We start from the raw sequence: 13,874 nt of genomic DNA, 5'->3' as shown, positions 1-13,874 counted from the left end.
ATTTACTTCATCCGCTATCTATCTTGAACATACTTTTCCAAAATATTTACCAAATGTGGCCATAATGTCCATATGCACATTTATGATTGGACTTGCATTTTTTTTCATGGAACAATATGTGAAATATTTATGCTAAAAAGACAAATATAAAGTACGGTGGCCGAGTGGTTAAGGCGTTGGACTTAAGTTCCAATGGACGAATGTCCGCGTGGGTTCGAACCCCACCCGTACTAGTATTTTTATTAATTAGGAGTCCTATTGTAGTAGTTGTCCATTAGACATTCATTCATAAGGTGTATTAAGCGACAAATCAGGCTTCTCATTGATGATGTAATCAGTTTAAACGTATTTATTTTACAATGACTGAGAGTCAAAGTCTTGTGTGTTGTGTGTTGTTGGTGGAACCGGAGTAGCCGGAGGAAAACCTATTTGTGCTAAGTTCCACTGGACGAATGTCCGCGTGGGTTCGAACCCCTACCGTATTTGATTTTTTTCTCTAGGAGTTATTTAGAATTAATTAAATTAAAAAACTTTTACGTTTCGACGACAGTAGAAATGAAAAGTTGGTGAAAGAGCCTGAGGAAACTCTCTTTTAGAAAAGGGTCTACGGGAACTAAAATGTGGATGGCCTAGCCCAATTTTTTCGTACAATCGTAAGTCCGTTATAAAATGATATACATGCACACTGTTTTATTGTCTGGTTTAGTTATATATTCGTTGTTTACAGTAAACAATCTATGTGTCGTAATACCAAGTTTCAGTAAGTGGTTTTGTTAAAAGAAATAAGATAATTTATTATAAGCTTGTTACGCTTAAAGGGGCTGGACATCTGGGGCAGAGATTACGAACAGTCTCAAGTCTGAGTTCAGACTCATTATGGCAAAACTATTTCATTGTAACTTTCCTTCTATCAGAGTATTGATGGTAAAATTTACTGATATTCATATTTGAATGTTTTACCTTTATTAACATACATTTTTGTAAAAGTAATGAAATAAATATGATTTTTTGTTCCTTTATAAAAAAGCTTTTCTTAGCCTGAGGTTAGACTTGGACTTGAGACTATTCGTAATCATTGCCCCTGGCCCCAATTTCTCGAATTTTCTTAAGCTTAACAGGCTTAAGTCGCTTATTTCAATTAGCCAAAATACATACTTAAATGAATTTCGATAAATGAAAAATGGTTTATTCTGATAATCATACAGATAATTCCTACATAATTTCTAAAATTTCTTAAAGAAGTAAATATAACATTTTATAGAACAATAAAATAGTGAGATTAGCTTAATCCTGTTATAAAGGACTTAAGAAGTTTCGAGAAATTGGGGCCAGATCATCGACCGGGTCCCAAAATCTGCAAATGCATTATTTCCACTAAAACAAGCATAGAATTGTCAATAGGAGCTAGTATGAGGCCGATAATACACCATTTTACATGTTAAAAAGAGTACTTGTCGCTTTCTCAGCCAAATTTATCTGTTTAAATATAGCGCATAATCGTTTCCCAGTTCATAGTGTATATATTTAGCATATGAAAGCCACGTGATTAGAACAGCTACATATATTTATACCAACACTATTTTTTTAATTAACTGGTATGTACGTGATTGACAAACCCAGTAAAATTTGAAACGAACATAAATGTGAAATATAATTGGGATCTGTCCGTGACCTGTTAAAGCTGCACTCTCACAGATTGAACGTTTTGACAACTTTTTTTTTTCCTGGAACCAGCAATTTTTTGCAAACATCCATGGAAACCAGTTATATAAGACTGCTGAACAAATTTAGATCGCAGATTTTTATATTTAAGTTAAAAAATGATGTTTTATGCACTTTTCTTAAACCGTTAGTAAGGGTTTAAACCATAAAACATTAATTTTCAAACAAAAATATGAAAATCTACGATCTGATTTTTTGTCAGCAATTTTATATCATTGGTTTGCAGATAATTACCTAAGAATTTGCTCTGTCCAAAACAAAAATAAAATTAAAAAAAGTTAACGGTAAATCTGTGAGAGTGCAGCTTTAAAAAAACAAAACAAGGACAACCAGGCATAACGGTGGCCAAATTTCAAGTGTCTCGCTCATGTTTTTGGACCAAACTTAGCTTTCCCGGTGATGCATCTGAACACACTTATTTTATCAATATTTCACTCTATGATATCGAAATTGCAGAAAAAAGTACAGTTATAGCATAAAAAAGTGTATCGGTTTTAGTGGGGTTCGAACCATCGCCGGTAAAGTCAAGAAAAACAGCCGTTTAGTCCACACGGCCACCGGGACTTCAACCAAAATGACAGATATGTTGACGTTTTAAGCATACATTGATAACATCAAGTGATAATATCAATCCACCAATCACGCAACACCACAGAACAGAACAGAACATAATTTTATTCGACGTTTACCGACAAGGTACATAGTCATAGAATATAAGTACATAACGTGAATTCAACATGTCACATAATACAGATTCGATACAGGCAATGTCTATATGTAGATATGAATTATTGTCCATAAATGAAAAAAAAAATATGCAAATGATCAAACATGAGGATGAGCTGATATAAACTAATCACTATATGTAATGGAAATTCTATGTTTAAGACCTTCTTTTATATATTTTAATAATTTAAATACAGTATTTTTGTTGTCTGACTTAAGCAGTTCTATTAACTTGTACTTGCTTGGTCTGACATAAAATACTTTTTAATGAATTTCCTTCTGATGTCATTATCATTCGGAGCTCCTCGGCCATTTTTTTTCAAAAACAACCTCGGATGTATGCCGGTACATCAGTTGAAGTAGTTCGTAAATTTTTTAATTATATCATTAATTAAATGTAGTGTTTTAGAGTTGTATTTATTGATTTAAGTATAAATTCATTGCCATTGAATTGTATAATTGCAAACAAAATTAAGAATCCCAAGAGTTAAGTCACAAAGTTTAACTGCTAAATAAAATTACTACGCGATCTACTTGCAGCGGACTTAAACGTACCACTTTTTGAGTATGTAAACTGTCCAAATACATCCGAGGTTGTTTTTGAAAAAATGGCCGAGGAGTTCCGAATGATGTCATTATATCAAGGACATATAAATATTAAATGAAATTCATCTTTGAATTACAAAAAGTACAATAACTTTCATTCCTAGGAATGTTGTTAATACTTGTTATTTGCATATCTACCGGTGTGGATTCTTAATGAATAAATAAATAATTATTTAAATACCACAGCCGTAATCAATTTTCAATCGCGTTATTACCCTCCTAGAATGCTGTTCATTGTATTTTGCTTACAAATATAGGTTTACATTTACACTCAAAAAGAACATAGCACATGGATTTTTTTTTGAAAAACATCTTGACCCAAATTCGAGTTATTGCCCCTTGCAAAGTGGATAGGGGTAAGTACCAAATTCAGTCAAACACTGAATTATTTAGAAAAAAATACAGTAATTATTGTTTTTATCAATTATATCAACAACAAAGGCGAAATATCTCAGTCATGCCTACTATTAAAGACCCATTGCGGCCAAATGTCAAAATATGGGCCTTTTATTCATGCATATACTGCAAAACTTACACTTACACCATAAGTTTCAATCAGAACGACATAGTTTTAAAGGGATTAGTTCGCATTTTGGCATACAAATGTGTGTCCGCCGTTATAAACAATATCTTGTTTATCCTCTGAATATTTTTGAATTAAGACCCCCAAAAATGCATTTAAAAAAATACGAGCACCTTCTGGAAAGAAGATTTTTAGGGATTTATGGGAAATGAAGATACTTTTCAAAAGTATTATTTACATTTTAAGAGAATTCGAACACGTGAAGGATAGTGAATATTATTTATATGCGAAATGCAATCGTTGATTAAAATTACTTCTTTTCGAATTATAAACATTTACTTTTGGTATTCATTAGGTGACATTTATTGCATTTATCGTTTTTCAGTGTGTGCAAACAATTCGTCATTTTGGAAACAGTAAATGATCCTTTTTAGTTCACTGATTAATATCTTAAAGCAACTGTAAAGCATAGCATTCTATTTTAACCCGACCGCATAAGGGCCAAAAATAGTTAATTCCCGGAATTTTGTACCAAACCAACCTATATCAGGGTATACCACTATTGTAGAGAATTTCAAATATAAAATAGTCAAATTTTAACATGTTCACTCAAAAATGTACATTTTTAGGAAATTACGAGAAAATCCACACTACTGTGAACACAAGTGTAGAGTCGGTAGGAAAAAAATAGGATCGGTCGGGTAATTGGAAAATATTCATTTATTTTTTACGCCATACTGAAGTGTCAATAGCAATATTTGAACAAATATCAGCGTTTCATGAAGGTTGCAAGTGTTCAATAACAACATTGTTATAAACACTTAAAACTATTTGCAATATACTCCATGTAAACGAGTCCCTAACTAGATCACTATTAGCATTATGCTGTGCTGTTTTGACCACAATCACGATGACCGGGGTATGACAATACACAATGTCAATAATGTTATATTAATTTAAGATATATTTGAATTTAAAGGTCAGAAAATAAAAATAAAGCATTAATGAAAAGAAACACTTTTGAGTCATTGAAACGAACGTTTAAATTTTTATTTAAAAGAAAAGCCATTCAGCATTATACTTTTGAAGAGACATTATACACCATTCTTTATATTGTTTGTATCAAAAGAAACACAATTTCGTCCTCGAAACAAAACACCACAAATAAGTTCTTAAAAAGAAACACAATTGACATCGCGTTCTTGAATAAAGAACACCATAGTGTTCGTGAACAGGGACAACAGTGTGTGTTTTTTTTTAGAAGAAACACCATTGCGTTCTTGAAAAGAAACACCAGTGTGTATTTAAAACAAAGAAATGCGTTCTTGGCACGAAACACCAGTATGTATTAAAAACAAACAAATGCGTTCTTGGCACGAAACAACAGTATATATTAAAAACAAACAAATGCGTTCTTGGCACGAAACAACAGTATGTATTAAAAACAAACAAATGCGTTCTTGGCACGAAACAACAGTATGTATATAGAATAAAAAATGCGTTCTTGGCACGAAACACCAGTGTGTGTTTAGAAAGAAACAAATGTGTCTTGGCACGAAACACCAGTATGTGTTTAGAAAGAAACAAATGTGTCTTGGCACGAAACACCAGTGTGTGTTTAAAAAGAAACAAATGCGTTCTTGGCACGAAACAACAGTATGTATTGAAAACAAACAAATGTGTTCTTGGCACGAAACAACAGTATGTATTAAGAATAAACAAATGCGTTCTTGGCACGAAACAACAGTATGTATATAGAATAAAAAAATGCGTTCTTGGCACGAAACACCAGTGTGTGTTTAGAAAGAAACAAATGCGTTCTTGGCACGAAACACCAGTGTGTGCTTAGAAAGAAACAAATGCGTTCTTGGCACGAAACACCAGTGTGTGTTTAGAAAGAAACAAATGTGTCTTGGCACGAAACACCAGTGTGTGTTTAGAAAGAAACAAATGCGTTCTTGGCACGAAACACCAGTGTGTATTTAGAATAAAAAAATGCGTTCTTGGCACGAAACACCAGTATGTATATAGAATAAAAAAATGCGTTCTTGGCACGAAACAACAGTATGTATATAGAATAAAAAAATGCGTTCTTGGCACGAAACACCAGTGTGTGTTTAGAAAGAAACAAATGCGTTCTTGGCACGAAACACCAGTGTGTGCTTAGAAAGAAACAAATGCGTTCTTGGCACGAAACACCAGTGTGTGTTTAGAAAGAAACAAATGCGTTCTTGGCACGAAACACCAGTGTGTGCTTAGAAAGAAACAAATGCGTTCTTGGCACGAAACACCAGTGTGTATTTAGAATTAAAAAATGCGTTCTTGGCACGAAACACCAGTATGTATTTAGAAAGAAACAAATGCGTTCTTGGCACGAAACACCAGTATGTATTTAGAAAGAAACAAATGCGATTTGGCACGAAACACCAGTGTGTATTTAGAATAAAAAATGCGTTCTAGGCACGAAACACCAGTGTGTGTTTAGATTATAAAAAAAAATGCGTTTTGGCACGAAACACTAGTATGTATTTAGAAAGAAACAAATGTGTTTTGGCACGAAACACCAGTGTGTATTTAGAAAGAAACCTCATTGCGTTCCTGTGGTCAGTACTTTATGTCAATTTAATAAATTTCGTTTTATAGATAAAATATGATAGATGTTATTAAAAGGTCAACCACTGATAATAGCTCACTGATATTAAGAAGTCGTATCTTTTGATAAAATCACATCAGTGCACATATACATTGCCTTTACTTATTTTGAAATACTTCTCCATGATACCAAAATGAAGGAGTTGGGAATATTTATTCTATTCGTGTGCATCCACTTGGCGAGTTGCCATATGTGTCTGATGTCGCCAAGGCAACGGGGTGACATGGACATCTCCAAGGTGATAGAATCTTTGTTTTTCCCCATTATTTTTCTATAATAATGACAAAAACAAGTTGAGATAATGTCTTAACCTTGGTCTCGTTGTCATTGGCATCATCGCCAAAACTTCAAATCATAACACTGGCGGACCGTCCGATGGGGGCGCTTCCGGCGCGAGCCTCCTCTAAGAAGGTCGTCCAAGTTTAATAATTTTTTCAATATAGGAGAAAACGAGTAAAAAAATACGTCTTATATGCACCATTTCGGGCGCCTAATATGCACCATTTCGGGCTAGAAATTGTGATTCTTTTCTTGGAGCGAGAAGCTCAAACTCCCGCGTGGATACCGGTCATTCCAGTTGCTGCGCTTGACATATGCACAGGAGCAGGCTTTATTCGAACAGCAACAACTTTCCAACCAGTATTTAACAAACCATTAATGCATTTTCAGTTTAGGAGCACTAAGTGTACCAACTCCAGTTTGGATGACAACATGCTGTTGACATGTGCTCAGGAGCAGACTGTTTTTCTTCTAACAGCAACGTTACATCAACTAATATTAAACAGACATCTTATGTATATTCAGTCTGGCAGCCCGACATGTACAAGGCACGAATTACCATGCGGAGGCCAACCTATAGAGACACCACGACTGATGTACGCACCGGGACAAACTGTTTTCTTCCAATGGCAGCAAAACTTTAACCATTATGAGGCCGGTTATCCAGGTAAGTTGACTCTACAAAACTTATTTCAGTATTAAATACCAATAAATCGCAAGAATCTGTCCAAAGCTTCTTCAAAAGTTTCCGAAATAGGCTTTGGAAAACTCCTTACATTGGTTATTAGTTTTGCTTCAGATGAACTTTTTAAAGAAAATAAATATTTACAAGGGGCGGTAACTCAATAAGGAGTCCAACAGTTATAATTATTGGGCTGTTCTCGATAAATTATGTAATTAAAATAATCAACAAGGGGATATTTGCAAGAGGCATAACTTCACATTGCCTCTATAATTTTATATGTTCCAAATTTCAATCAAATACTTCAAACAGTTTTCGAAAGTCAAAAGAAACAAGGATAAAAATATGAATGATATAACAATTATATTAATTCTAAGAACACTGAAAGAACATACCCCCTTTCAAAAAGGGGAGCCATAAATATAACAGGAATGTTGTTAGAGTAAAGGTCTACTGAAGTAAATTTGGCCTTACTATCACGAAAATGTGAAACTTAAAAGTCAGTTCTCAATCTCGACGAATTTCCACAGCATGACATTATTTCCCAGCAATTCAAGACCTGTTTATTGCCCTGCAGTCACATCAGGTCGCATCTTTTCATGTGCATTGCTTATTGACTAATTGTCAATAATAGTACTCTCAATTGAAGTTTGTACTGTTAATGTCCTCATTCAATTATCATAGTGTTTGGTATAGAATATTTATGATGTAATATTATATTACACCAGATTTTTTTCCTTTTCGATAATAAAAAAATACTAAAGTGATGATATCATTCGAGAAAAGACTTAAGTATTTTCGTGATCTTAGGGCGTTGTGTTTGGTTTCTTCTTGAAACCCCACATGACCATAAACACGATTCAAAAACATTTTTTCTAGCAAGGACATTGTGGGTAAAGTAAGTGTATTCTCATATTTTCGTAAAACTTCACGTGTGACAAAAAGCAAAGATATCCGTAATTAATAATATCAATTCATTTTTCCAGGTTACATGGACATAGGAATAGCCCCTAATGAGAACAGTACAGAGTTTACAACGCTGACAGTGGTCACAGACAAGTACGTCCATTCTCAGGATTACCAGGAAAACTACACTGCTATCATCGTGAGTGATCTTTGTTTCTTATATTTCAGTGATTTCAGCGCTTTGTTTATTGTATTTCAGTGTTTCAGTGCTTTGATTCCGACGTTTCAGTGATTTCAGCGCTTTGATTAAAAAAAGCAGTGTTTTCAGTGCTTTGATTATTACATTGCAATGTTTTCAGTGCATTGACTCTTAAATTTAAGTGATTTCAGTGCTTTGATTCAGACATTTCAGTGATTTCAGCGCATTGATTATAAATACTGTTTCAGTGCTTTGATTCCTACATTTCAGTGATTTCAGTTCTTTGATTAAGAAATTATTGCTTTGATTCTTACATTTCAGTGATTTCAGCGCTTTGATTCAGAAATTTAAGTGTGTTCAGTTCTTTGATGCTTACATTTCAGTGATTCAGTTTTGTTTCACATATTTCAGAAACTCCCAGAGATGGAATGTAATCACTGCGTCATTAGGGCGCGCTACAACGCCCACAAACCAGGGGAGACAACCTTCCTGCAGTGTGCGGATATCCAAATATCCAAAACGGCAAAAAAGACTAAAAATATGAAAATCTCTGGAAGCAGATCTGATCAGAGAAAACTTTTACCGCTCAAGAGGGCGCTTAAGTTGAAGAGATTTTATGATTCAAAGTACAAAATTGAAAAAGAATCATCTGGAGCTACATTGTACGGGTTCGCTTACAACCCGTTTGAGCCTCATAGAAGCCACTACGTTTCTGTTGACACGGTGTCAGGGAAACTTGACATGCTCCAGAGTTATGGCTTTGGAATTGACGATCCTTCCGGCGGAAGTGACGCAATATTCATTGCTGATGAAGTCATCGCGATCAATAATTGGCGGAACATGTCGACTGTTCTTATGCATCCCTTCGGGACCAGAGAAACTGCAGCCAGCGTTCATTACACAATTGATTTTACCAACGGGAGTCTTATAGAGTACGGTGGTATATCTGATTTTGATGGACACGCCATCAATGGGCTGTCTTGGAACACCGACGGAACGTCTGTCGCCTTCCGGATACTTCCACCAGACGAGAACGGTATTTTATTTACTTGTCTTATTCAACATGTATTTAAAGTTGGTTTTATCTTTAAAATTGGCCGTTTTGTTCTAAGATCTCTGATTTTAGATATGAGAACAATTGTCTTTTACTGTAATTGTCAGACTTTGGGGTCATGGAAGATGTAATTAAAAAACATATCCGTTCGCAAACTTTGAAGTTTCTCAAAATGCCGTATTATGAACGGGGTCGAGTTTTTCTGTCACAAAGCATCTCAATGTTAAAAGTATATTTTCTGTGTTTGATTTTGAGGCCAAGCTGGATGTTCATTCGACATATAGAGAAAACCTGTTGGATTGAGAAAAAAACATCAACAACAAAAAAACAAATGTCCAAATACGCACTTAACTTGAAATTAATCACTCCTCTTGACCAGTATTCAATATTGATTTTATCCGTAGACATGCTTCAGTGAATCCATTTAGCCTATTGGTCAGCTAAATATACAGGCCAATTAAAGCACTTAGTTTCTAATCTTAAATTTAAGTTCAATCTAAGTAACTTATTGAATACATCCCGAATAATGAAAATTTTCTCCTTATGACAGGATCGTTCATTTTGGAGGCTGGTATCCTCTCAAGTTTCAACTACGAGAAGCGGGCGTCCGTCCCAGAGAGCCTGTACGTGAACTTCCAGTGGCTTGAGACAAACATGGACAACGGCAAGAAGGTCCACGCCCTACTTGGAAACGAGAACGCCCCGGATGAGCTCAATGCTCGGATTTACAACTTCGACATTTTTAATGGGTGAGTTTAACTATGGTTGACAAATAAAAAGCGTATTCGGAACTCCCCGGTCATTTTCCATCGAAAGCAACCTTCGTACGTATAAAGACGGTTTACAATGAAATATATATATTTACATTTAACTACATTGCAAGCAGATTGCGTAGTAATTTTAATTTATCAGTTAAACTTGATATTTTTGTTCTTGGGAATCTTGATTATTTATGCAATAAAACACGTCAATGGCAATCATTTAACTTAGATATTAGAAACACACGTTAAAATACTACAACTAATTAATACTTTTATTAAAAAAATACGAACTACTTCCATTTATGTACCGGCATACATCCGAGGTTGTTTTCGATGGAAAATGACCAAGGAGTTCCGAATGAGTAAGGGCGTATATGTAGTTGAATTCAATACGATGTGCAGGCCCATCATTCTTGGGGTTCTGAAATTTATATCATTTTTGAAAACCCGTTGATGCGTTTCCAGCAAAACAGTGAATAAAAAACGCACATGTGCTATATTAATATACATGCCGTGGCATACGAATGGATATTTCAGTTTCAGCCAAGATTACAGATTTCGAACGATGCCGACGACGACGACACCAACAAGGCTTTCAAAATAGCCCACCATTTTCCGCATAACAAGTTGAGTTAGGAATGTCTTATATTGATGAACTTTGTTGTGTAGCAGCTCACGTAAAAACCTACTTTGTAAATGCTTTTTTGGATGAGTAAGGTCAAGGTCGAGGTTGCTTATAGTGTTGAAACTTGGTATATAGCATGGTTATATTTACCCATATATATGGATTGGATTTTGGAGTCAGTGGGTCCAGAGTTTCTGATTGTACAAGTTAAAAACTTTGGTTTGTCACATTGCTGCGTTTCTTGTATTTCCTGACGAGCAATTAGATTTTGAAAATGGAACTAAAATATAAATAATTTTTAATAAGATAATATCATACGAAACAAATAATTTCAGGGACTACATAGGCTTCACGGAACTGGATGTGAGCAGCTATACATTCATGTCCATGCATTCCTACATTGGTTCCGGAAGTAAGAACTTATAATATGTATTTTCCTTACGTAGCATGGCAGCCATATAGGGTACAGGCGGACCCAGGGCCATATCACGCTATTTAAATCAAGAGTGTTGGCTCCTGAGTTGTCATAAGTTTACCAAATTCAAGTTTTTAACATGAGCATTTCTTATCAAATCCTTATGATATGTTGTCACATTGTTCAAATGCGTTACATCACTTGTATGCTCTCTTTCTCAATATTTATTATCCAATCTTTACAAAACTTGATAGCAAATACTTATCGGCATAATATGTTATGCAAGTTTGATAGATTACCAGATTGCAACATTCACAATAAAAATATTGGCCTCGAGTTTTACAATTTCTACATACATGACATTAAATGTTTGAACTAACTTCATCTAGTCCCTCTAGTTCAACAGTGAAACATATCGCTATAATGGCACCAGAAACTGCAATATCACGCACCCAACATAAACGCCATTGGTCAAGGACTGGTCACACGGTGACCCCATATTTTTCCATATTGGGTCGCCAAATTTACATCATACGAAAATGGCGTCTATTTTCCGATTCCGATGAATATTCCGATGAATAAATGAAACATTTAAACATGTAAACAGGTTGTCGACGTGATATATATGGTTTCCTTTGCCCCCTTTATCCCACATCGGGTCACCTGCTTACCCCGTTACTTATATTATCGGTCCATGGAAAATTCAGTGTATTTCTATCTTACAGATACCCTGTATGCCTTCTCCCCGGGGCTTTGGTTTGATGAAAGCTGGGCGTGGTCCCTGGTTGCCGTAGACACCGACTCTGGGAACGTCACGAAAGCATGCGATATTGCACCGAAAGGTATGGTACCCATTAATTAATGTGTTTTTCTTTTACTCTTTGTTTCACCAAGTACATATCAAGAACCTCACACCAATCGAGGATTTATAATACATGATCAAACATCTTACATAATTCTCAAAATCCTAGAATTATATGACTTGCAATTTATAACTTTCTTTTCTCATATGTTATACATGATAAAATCATCTAACATAACTCTCAAAATCCCAAGATTATATGACTTAATTTTTTTCCCCATTTCTTCCCTTCTTATTCTTGATTCTTCTGTATGTGCCCCATACACTAACTTGTTTTTTGATTGGACTTATATGCAATGTGCTGTACTTTCCTTATATATTGTTCAATTACTGATCTTACTCAGAAGTTAATATCTTTATGTTTTTCTTTTAAGGAATATTCCAGCGTTTCTATGGTGGTTCAGTTGTCCAAGGCAACCAAAACCCAGACGGTTTCCTTTACCATGTTTTGCGCGTGATGGACAGCGAGGCAGACTTTGTTGTTGCCGTTAACCCCAAAACGTGTGAGGTCCGGTTTTCTGACGTCACCAACCTACGCCATCTACACTCGCTACAGAGGCCTGTCCCAGCTGCGTAATAAAGACAAGTGTGCAATTGTGTTACTGAGTTGATGTTAGTTATATTTTCGTTGCGCTTATTGTAATGTACATACAAGATAAACACCATGATCCAAACCGGAATGTTTTTTTCTGATCTGTAACTAGAGAGCATCATAAAATCAAAGCACTACATATACGGTATTGCAACACAGTATATTACATCGATGTTTGTTGAACTTTCACTGTATTGTTGTATGCTGAACTTTCGTTATATTAATGTATGTTGAACTTTCGTTGTGTTGCTGTTTGTTGATCTTCCGTTGTGTATCTGTTTGTTGAACTTCCGTTGTGTTGCTGTTTGTTGATGTTCCGTTGTGTTGCTGTCTGTTGAACTTGCGTTGTATTGCTGTTTGTTGATCTTCCGTTGTATTGCTGTTTGTTGAACTTCCGTTGTATTGCTGTTTGTTGAACTTCCGTTGTATTGCTGTTTGTTGAACTTCCGTTGTATTGCTGTTTGTTGAACATTCCGTTGTGCTAAAGTCAGCTGAACTTCCATTGTGTTGCTGTTTGTTGATCTTCCGTTGTGTTGCTGTATGTTGAACTTGCGTTGTATTGCTGTTTGTTGATCTTCCGTTGTATTGCTGTATGTTGAACTTGCGTTGTATTGCTGTTTGTTGATCTTCCGTTGTGTTGCTGTTTGTTGAACTTCCGTTGTGTTGCTGTTTGTTGAACTTCCGTTGTGTTGCTGTTTGTTGATCTTCCGTTGTATTGCTGTTTGTTGAACTTGCGTTGTGTTGCTGTTTGTTGATCTTCCGTTGTGTTGCTGTTTGTTGAACTTCCGTTGTGTTGCTGTTTGTTGAACATTCCGTTGTGCTAAAGTCAGCTGAACTTCCATTCTGTTGCTGTTTGTTGAACATTCCGTCGTGCTAAAGTCAGCTGAACTTCCGTTGTGTTGCTGTTTGTTGAACATTCCGTTGTGCTAAAGTCAGCTGAACTTCCGTTGTGTTGCTGTTTGTTGAACATTCCGTTGTGCTAAAGTCAGCTGAACTTCCGTTGTGTTGCAGTTTGTTGAACATTCCGTTGTGCTAAAGTCAGCTGAACTTCCATTCTGTTGCTGTTTGTTGAACATTCCGTTGTGCTAAAGTCAGCTGAACTTCCGTTGTGTTGCTGTTTGTTGAACATTCTGTCGTGCTAAAGTCAGCTGAACTTCCGTTGTGTTGCTGTTTGTTGAACATTCCGTCGTGCTAAAGTCAGCTGAACTTCCGTTGTGTTGATGTCTGTTGAACATCCGTTGTGGTGATGTCTGTTGAACTTCCGTTGTG

The 13,874-nt window shown here is 35.6% G+C and overlaps 2 protein-coding genes and 1 non-coding gene across 3 annotated transcripts; 2 read left to right on the top strand and 1 right to left on the bottom strand.

Moving 5' to 3' along the window:
• Positions 1–150: 150 nt before the first annotated feature.
• Trnal-uaa (transfer RNA leucine (anticodon UAA)) lies at positions 151–233 on the top strand. Its single transcript has one exon. It is a non-coding gene; the product is annotated as a tRNA-Leu (tRNA).
• A 6,094-nt stretch (positions 234–6,327) lies between these two features.
• On the top strand, positions 6,328–12,693 carry LOC128239310 (uncharacterized). The gene is made up of 8 exons (XM_052955907.1): positions 6,328–6,468; positions 7,035–7,176; positions 8,178–8,296; positions 8,708–9,332; positions 9,901–10,099; positions 11,072–11,148; positions 11,877–11,993; positions 12,388–12,693. The coding sequence occupies exons 1-8, from the start codon at positions 6,364–6,366 to the stop codon at positions 12,588–12,590; spliced, it is 1,587 nt and encodes a 528-aa protein (XP_052811867.1). The 5' UTR covers positions 6,328–6,363; the 3' UTR covers positions 12,591–12,693.
• Positions 12,694–12,791: 98 nt separating this feature from the next.
• LOC128237782 (putative uncharacterized protein DDB_G0282133) lies at positions 12,792–13,469 on the bottom strand. The gene has a single exon (XM_052953368.1). It carries the CDS (start codon positions 13,467–13,469, stop codon positions 12,792–12,794), a length of 678 nt encoding a protein of 225 aa, XP_052809328.1.
• Positions 13,470–13,874: the final 405 nt, after the last annotated feature.

Source organism: Mya arenaria, chromosome 6 (genome assembly GCF_026914265.1).
Source record: "Mya arenaria isolate MELC-2E11 chromosome 6, ASM2691426v1".
Taxonomy (NCBI): Eukaryota; Metazoa; Mollusca; class Bivalvia; order Myida; family Myidae; genus Mya; species Mya arenaria.
This window is presented reverse-complemented; position numbering and strand designations above follow the sequence as displayed.